The sequence below is a fragment of the Glycine max genome, chromosome 8 (assembly GCF_000004515.6).
Source record: "Glycine max cultivar Williams 82 chromosome 8, Glycine_max_v4.0, whole genome shotgun sequence".
NCBI classification, from domain to species: Eukaryota; Viridiplantae; Streptophyta; class Magnoliopsida; order Fabales; family Fabaceae; genus Glycine; species Glycine max.
This window is the reverse complement of record NC_038244.2, coordinates 46,299,518-46,308,370: the sequence shown is the minus strand read 5'-3', so window position 1 is coordinate 46,308,370 and position 8,853 is coordinate 46,299,518. Positions and strand designations below refer to the sequence as shown.

General features: G+C 33.2%; 1 protein-coding gene across 1 annotated transcript; it reads right to left on the bottom strand.

Annotated features, from left to right (window-relative positions):
- Positions 1 to 587: 587 nt before the first annotated feature.
- On the bottom strand, positions 588 to 7,223 carry LOC100790659 (probable pectate lyase 8). Its single transcript, XM_003530837.5, has 7 exons — positions 6,962 to 7,223; positions 6,749 to 6,808; positions 6,404 to 6,469; positions 2,557 to 3,199; positions 2,316 to 2,419; positions 1,528 to 1,666; positions 588 to 1,437 (listed from the first exon to the last, which is right to left on the bottom strand). Exons 1-7 carry the CDS (start codon positions 7,081 to 7,083, stop codon positions 1,216 to 1,218), a joined length of 1,356 nt encoding a protein of 451 aa, XP_003530885.1. The 5' UTR covers positions 7,084 to 7,223; the 3' UTR covers positions 588 to 1,215.
- Positions 7,224 to 8,853: the final 1,630 nt, after the last annotated feature.

The following is an 8,853-nucleotide window of genomic DNA, read 5'->3' as shown; positions in this document are numbered from 1 at the left end:
TTTATAAAAGAAGTAAGATCTTTCTTTTCATTTTTATTTTATTTTTATCTGTTAGATTTGCGTTAAAATACATGTCACAATAATTTTAAATGCAAACCAAATATGCACTAAAAACATGATATCTGAGACTCTATGTTGGGACTTAAGCCTAATCCATAAAACTACTACTACTTCTAAATTTGGTGTCTCTAAAATAAAAATGCACTGTAAAAAAATAAAATATATAACCGTTAATTAAAGTTTTAATAACTATTATGATTAAATTATATATATATATATATATATATTTCTCAATTAATTTTTCAATTGATAATCATAACTCTCTTCACATATTTGGTATATATTATTTTTAGAATATAATTACTTATGTCTTAAAAACATTTTTCATAGAAGTGTAAATATTTTTTACACTGTCATATAGTTACAAATTTTTATATATATGATAAGCTTTTCAATTTTTATAATAATTATCATAAAATATAAAAACTTCTACACTGATGACACAAATATATATAACTCATAAATTATATCATTTTTATTTATATAAAAAAATCTTGAAATGGAAAAGCATGAACATAACAAAGGCATAAGTAAAGAGATGATAATATTCTGATTTAAACAAATACACAACCAACTATTTCAGTAATACATTCCTTTTCATTTTACCTCCCTTTTTTGCCCATTTCATTAGGGGGAAATCAAGCGTTTACTAAATGAAGGTCACAAACATAATTTGAGGTACACTAGTGGACAAAGTCTCAAAGACCATACAACAGAGGATACATGGGAAGAAGACAGAAAGAAACTAAGGGGAAGAGAGAATATATTTCGTTTCCCTTGGAAAATTATGGGGAAATCTCTCGCACAAGTGGACAATATATTGTGAAAGTGGGAAGAAATGCCTTTTAAGCAAGCAATCATTTGTTATCAATTTGATAACAGTTCAAATAAAATGTACAGTGTCCCCCCCCCCCTCCCGGATATATCTAACTAGTAGTGAGAAAACAAACAACGGTTGTGATCACAGGTGTTGCTGCATGTGCAAACTCAATCAGTAGTACATTTATAACAACGCAATAATAAGAGGAAAAAGGAAGGAAACTTTTTCTTTCTTCCTTTCCTTTATGCTTTTCTCTGCCTCATTTTTTTTAAAGTATTCTTTGGTTTTTTTCCAATTGGGTTTAATCTCTTTTGGTTGTAGTAGTGTGTTTGATATTAACACATGACACCCCTGCGGCATTTAAGAACACCAGCTCCAGATGTGATGGTACCAACCAAAGAAGATGATTTAGCCCCCAAACTTGAGGCTCTGGCATAGCTTGCTGCAGCTCCTGCTCCTGATGAAGTAAAAAAGGCTCCATTGAGCAAAAGGTCTCCTTCAGATCTCCAATTCCAACTTTTCCATACGGATGACCCTGTATCCACTCTCTTTGTCACCTATCCACATTGAAGTTCCAAGTATTAAGCATAAAGTTCATTACCATGATCAATAAATTGCCACAACTAACAATGTTACAAGTATCTTACCTCTTTAGCAAAAGGGTTCAGAGGAGCGAGGTATCTGTTACCCTGGCTGTTAATTGTGGGATTAGCACTGCCTCCAATTGCATACATTACCCAGTGGGTATAGTCATTGTTAACCACGTGGAAATACCCATGTCTGCACCTGCATTATCAATCATTCATCCATTGTTAACACAAGATACAGAATCTATCATTATTATTTAAGGTCTCAATCATTACATGTGATCTTGACAATTTTTATGAAAAAGAAGTTAATTATATTTAATTATGTGTTATATGAAGATTGGTTAAGACTATGAAGATTCAGGATTATGTAATAATTTCTCCCAAAAAAGAGGTGACTCCTAAGTCCTAAGATGCAGACACATGGTATGAGCTGAAAATTGGTTTTTTGTGAAAATTTTCCCTTTAATGGACCTTATATTTGGATTGTTTGATGAACCTCATTTTGGAGCCTGTGAAATTTTAAATGGGCTTCTCAGAGCCCAACAGAAAAACATTAAACAATTGGCCCAAGGCTCGCCACATAACACCAATCAAATACCCAAGAATACTAATATCTGACCCCCACCTCTCTCAAAAAATAAAAAAGGAAAATAATTAATAATAAAATTTTAATTAAAACATATGGATAATGTAAGTATTTTTTATCCAGATTATCGTCACATATAATAAAATTATTAATTTTCATAAAAATTACTTATGTCCAAGTGTTTATAATTGGTTCACAATTTTTTTTACAGTAAAAGCCAATCAAAATTAAACTCCATTTAAAGACCGATGTTAGTTACCTGGGCATTCTTTGGATAAGACCCTCCCCAAAATGGTTGTAAGCAATGGTTACTTGCATTTGCTTGTCACGGACATAAGAGTCACTGTGACCCAGTAGCATAACCTGCAGAATGTGGAGCCCAATCAAAACAAAATCAACATAAAGAATATCATAAAGCATTTTCAACTAAAATGAACATTGTAATAAAAAGCTAAGAATTGAGAAAGAAAGAATTAACCAATGTTATAGTACTTATATACCTCGTTGTGGTGAGTGAAGTAGTTGTTGGAAATAGTAATAGCAGTGGACCCCATAACAGCATCCACAAGCCCATCAGCGCAACTCGACAGCGAGTTATGATCAATCCAAATGTGACTCGAGCCAAAGATGGAGATCCCATCGCCATCAGCAAGAGTCCTCCACCCATAATGCGAGGGAGAGCTCCGAACCATTGCGTTACCAGTTACCTTGCAGTCGTGAATATGCAACCCGTGGATGATCACGTTGGTGACGAACTGTATGGTGATGCACGCACCGTAAGCGATGTGGACGTTCACGCCACGGCCGTCGATGGTCTTGAAGCTGTTCATGATGAGTTCTTGCTTTAGGGTTATGACCATGTCGCGCTTGAACACGATCCAGAGGGGGCGGTCCTGGATCACGGCGTGGCGGAGGGTACCGGGTTTGGGGTTTACTGGGTCGTCGTCGTTAGGGTCCGACACCACGTAGTACCGCCCGTCGCGGCCACCGATGGCGTTGCGGCCGAAGCCGATGCCGCAGTTGGCTAGGCGCTTGCGGCGGGCGTACCACCGCTTGTCGCACCGCCAGCAGTCGTCGATTGGGTTCCCGGTCCCGCATGAGAAGAAGTTCAGGTTCCTTCGAGCTGTGTAATTGCGTATGCTCCTGTTTTGGGTAAATTAATAAATAAATTAGAAAACACGTTAAAAAAAAAAAACTTGTTTATAGATCATGCAAACGAGACTTCAATGTGTTGCATTGATTAATTTCTTGACTTCAATTTCGTTATTAATTTTTTTTTACTATAAAATAACAGCAATAAGGTTGAAATTTAAGATCTTTTGTTACAAACTACTAAATTATCTGCCACTTAATCAATCCTACTAACTCTAAAAAAAAAATCAAACCCTTGTAAAAAAATTTAATCTATTTTCGATGGGAGTTTGAATAAAAAACACCAAGAAGCAAATTAATAGAATTGACTTTTGACCCAGTTGCTGGGAGTTTGCATCGATTCTTTGTTGCTTTTTTTTGGTTTGCATCATTAGATAATTTGATCATGATCAATATGGCTATGTTAATTAAGTACATCTATATGTCCTTAAATGAAAAACAATTCATGGGCATTGCGAACAAGTATATATAGAGAGAAAGAGAGGAAAATATATAAATAATAATTAATATGAATTGAGAAAAAGATGAAAACAAAAGGAAACAGTGAATATGAAATAGGTGTTTGAACTATTGGAATATCCTAAATTACATTTCTCAGCCCTTGTCATTGCCTGCTGTAAAACTGCGTTTAGTATAAGATTTGCAACCAATTATGGTCAGTATAAAAAAACTAAAATATTAATTAAATAAAGTTGATTAGCTATTTCAGTGACACGATAGTGTCTAATTAAATGATGTCATGAGAAAATGAACTCAATAAATAATTAACAGTTTAATTAATAAGTACGCAAGTGGCCGGGTATGAATTAGTATCATTGATGTGCCTGCATGGCTGAGAAGAGATGAGACTAGTGGATGTGTCATGTGGGTCTATACGGATAGAATGATACGGTGCATACGGAGAATCGGGGGTTGGAATCAAGCATAATTTATCTCTGTTAGGAAATAAATGCCAAGATCTAGTTTCTGCTTAGTACTTTTTGGGGTGTCGGTGTGTGAAAAGCGTTATTATTATTAATAGGTTCCTGATTCATTGTCATTTAATAAGCTCATGGGGGTCTCATTTTGAATAGCATAATGTGTCAGACAGCAGCAGCTGCTAGCTAGATCGGCCAAAATACAACTATGACTAGAAAAGTGTTACGGTGGAACCAGATCTGATCTGCAATTTGGAGCTATTTCTTGCAGACAGGCTGGAGGGAGGAACCCATTCATGTGCATTGCCCCACCCTGTTGGACGATAATGTGGGAGTGTGGCTACTGCATAAGTTCCTAGCTAACACTCTCTGAATTCAACTTTGGATATATATTTGGTTCTATTGGCAGAGAGATATAAAGATGGCAAAAGGCAAATCAATAATACACAGAAAAAAGTCTTTATCTAATGATATGGAACTGTACGTAGGACCAATTAATCATGTGGAATGGATGATGATGCAATTATTTTATCCGAGGCAATTGGAGAATGGAGAGTGACTGATCTCATGATTTTGATTTTCATCAAGCATTGAAAGCCCTTTTAATTTGTTAAAAACTATGCATGCAATGCAATATAGTAGTACATAAATTTAATCAGATCTAATAGCATAAAAATATGCGAGGACTGAATAGTAAAAGGACCAGCATTACTCTAACCATCAAAAGCTTCCTGTGTAGGTCATATATTAATTAATTTCTACTATATTTATAACTTGACAATGTATATATATCCTAGCTTATAATTAAAATAGTTTTGTTTACCAAAGTAATAATTAGAAGAAATTAAGTAACTTTCATCTACTGCATGTTCTACCAATTAATGTGATTAGAGAAGCAATTAAGGGGACCACTAGTCTACAAATGTGAACAGGAAGTTAAATGGCAGGTATACATAAGACACAATGACTTGTTGAAGTCATTAATTAGTCACGAAACTTGGATTTTAGGTACAAAAAGGTGTTTGTACTTGGAAAAACAATTTTCGGATAAGGAAAATAAAAAATAATAAAGACAAGAAATTTATCATGATGAGCGAGATGGTCGGATCTCGCGACACTGGCATGTGGTTAAGCTGGCAAATAGAATATGAACGCTTCAATTTTTAAGAGATCTCATCAGCAAAGAACATGGTGGTTGATTCCTTAGAACCCAGTAAGGGAACTTCAGAACGTGAAGACTTAATTAAAGCAAGAACTACATTTATTAATTAGGAAGAAGAAGAAAAAGAGAGGGAGAATTTTAAAATTAATGATACCGTGACTAAAGGGAATAACAATCCTGCTAGTTAAATACGTCAGAGTGTGAAAGGCATCAAAGAATAAGGGGTCATTAATCAGAGAATCAAAGAGTATTTTTTTTCTAGTTTTCTTACACATGATACTAATATCGTCGTGTATAAAACTATACATTTATCTTCTGGTATAGTTAACTTAATATTGTGCACTACTCTTTAAGTCAAAATACTAAAACTTGGATTAGTTATTGGTTTCTGTGCAGGCAACATACGTTAGATTAAAAAAAATTATTACTCGAGTACTATAACAAATAAAAACTTTAAAAAATGGTAGGTCCTTCCCAAACAATTATTAGTTTAGAATTTTTTAGATGTTATTTTCTAGAGGTGATAATTGTTCCAGCAAGGAAATTTGCTCTAAATTCCCTTAGCATTGTTTTGATGTGGATATTTATCACCCTTGTATAAAATAGGCACAAATTTTGGGGTAAGTCCAACAATGGAAAATCACATATAGCTAGTAGCTTTCAATTAACACATAGCTAGATTAACCATTTAGACAGAGTTTTCATAAAGGCAAAATTCTCCAAAAAAAGAATAAAAAGGTTATCCAATATTATTCCAAAAGGAGGATTCACAAGAAACTAATAATCAAGGGTATTTTCCTTCTTTTGGTCATGCATCTCAATAATTGTTACTACATTAGTTAATACTAAAAGCCAAGTGGGTTTGCCGTGCTGAATCTCTGCTGATCCTTAAATTCAGTTAAATGATCATGCATGTGAGCACTCTTCTCTAAGTCTAATAAAATTTAAAAGAGACCTTAAACAGATAAACTAATCTACTAAGCACATGACCTATCATGAGATGGGATACTATAGGAACCAATAATATCACTAGAAAACAAAAGCAAAATTTTATATAATAAAAATTAATTTAATACACAGAAACAGAGGAAAAAGAGAAAGAGAGAGAAATCTTACTCATCAACCATGGAAGCAATCTCCTCTGGATTATCAACTGCATGTTCATTTAAAGCACCCCCTGACCTGAAAATTTGTAAACTAAAAACGATTAACTACACTCTACAAAGAGCAGAACAGTTCAAATGACACCGTTTAAGAAATGTAATCGAAATAATAAGCTCCTAAGATATGATAGCAGCATTAATCAACGGCTCAGATTTTTCAGATCGGATCTCATCGAATGGCACAGATTAGTTCCCCTCCGAGCTCAAAACACAGCTCGACTAATCCAACGGGTATTATATCTCAATTCCACGTGGACAGCCAGATTATAAGCACCATGTTGTAGCAGAAAACACTAACCTTTCTGCCATTGACGAATTCTTCAAGCTCTGCACTCGCAACTTCTCTTCAACCACGTCCCTGTTCATTACGAAATAAAAATATAAAACAGAAAATTTCAAATTAAAAAAAAAATCAAAATTCAGAAAATTAAATTTGCAAGCAAGCTAGAAGCTAGAAGCTTGAAGGTGAAGCTTTTTTTTTATTATTTTTTTGCTCTGTTTGCGAAGATACCTTGATTCCGTGGCTTCATGTTTCTGCATCTCATTGTCACTGACTGCGTCGGCGGAAGCTAAAACCAGCGCCGCCGCGAGCAGAATGGCGAGAGTGAACAATTTTGGAGAGAGCAGCTTCATTGTGCTTCTTCTCCTTCTACTTGTACTTTCTCTGCGTGAGTTTTTGGCAGTTTCTGAACACACAGTACTCTCTACGCTTTTTATAGTTGTGTGTAGTGAGAGGGAGAAGAGAAGAAGAAGGAGGAAATGGATATGGTGCGAGAGAGAAAGCGGTTTAAATAGAGAGCACGTACATGGGAGAAGGAGAGGTTGGGTTAACCATGGTTAAGTTAATCAGGGGAATGAGTAACCACGTGTAACCAACTTACCACCGCTCTAACTGCCATTAACTGCTTCTCTCTCTCTTTCCGAATTCAACGTGCCTCTCTCCCCTCGCAACCCTTCTTCGCTTTGTTGCCTCTTTTCTTTTCTTTACAAGCAATTAATCATACATCTTATTTAAAATAATTAAAAACTTTATTACAGTAGGTTTTTATTTTTTTTTCTATTCTAGTTTACGTCTCATTTTGATTTTATCTTAAAAAATTGTTCACATTTAACTTTTATGACTTTTTATAAATAAAAAAATGAAAATAAAGTCTTTACTTGAATTTTTGTCCAATATTCAACAAATACATAACATGTTAATTGATTTTTTATATATTGAACAAGAAAAATAATATAAAAATCATTGAAATAAAAATAAAAATAATCTTTTTTATATTATATTATATTTTATATATATATATATATATATATATATATATATAATTTAAAGTAGGTAACCTATGTACAAATAATATAAAAGATTTTTACACAAAGATTAAATAAAAAAAATTATTATGAATAACGAGTTTATTAATTTTTAAAATAACTACTTCAAAAATCATGTTAGACATGATTTTTAATTAACTAATAATGTAAAAAATTTATATATACTAACAATACTTAAAAAATAATCTTTTTATTTATAAATTGTATACATTTATCAACATATTGTTGATTCAAAGTGATATTTAATTTGAATCTTTTAAACAAAATGTCAAAAACATGATTAAAAAAGAAACCTTATTATGTTAAAAAATAAGATTACAAAAAATCAACATATGTTTATGTAGTGTTGGCATTCAAGAATTTCTTCTTATAATAACAGTAAATGAAATACTAGCTAGTGAGTTAGATGTAATTTTAGTCATTCCAAATATAATTATGCTTATTTTTAGCTTTCTCTTTTTACAAAAAAAACAATATAATAAATATACTTTTGCAAAATCACAAATAAAAATGAGCAGGCCAAGTAATTGATAATGATGGATTATTATTTATTAAATGACCTTTTTTGAGAAAATGAGAAAACGGTTTTCTCCGTACTGCGAGTGATTGTGAGGAAGCAAAGGTTGGCATGTGGATCGCTAGAGAAGGAGGAAGGGGCGTCCTGAAAATTTAGGTAACTGTACGAATTGTATCATTATTAAGCAACGTGCCATGTTCCATTTTCTATTTCGGAAAAAGAAATAAGTCAAATATCACAACCTGTCCACTGACACCTGTCCTTTTCCGGATACGGTGATTTCATATTTGTTAAATCTGAAATGCTTTGTTGGACTTGGATCTCCCTTCTTTTCGGTTGCTGTCCTAAATCTAAAATTAACAAATATTTGCCTGCTTGGATTAATTTAGTTTAGGCTTAAGCCACTATGATTGAGTTAGTAATGGAATTTAAATAATTTGAATCATGCCATGCATTTAAATATCATTGTCATCGTTGTAAAAAAATAGTCTATTTCAGAATTGATTCGAATCATTTATATCTGCATAGTTTGTATTTCTAGCCATGTTTTATGGTCTTGT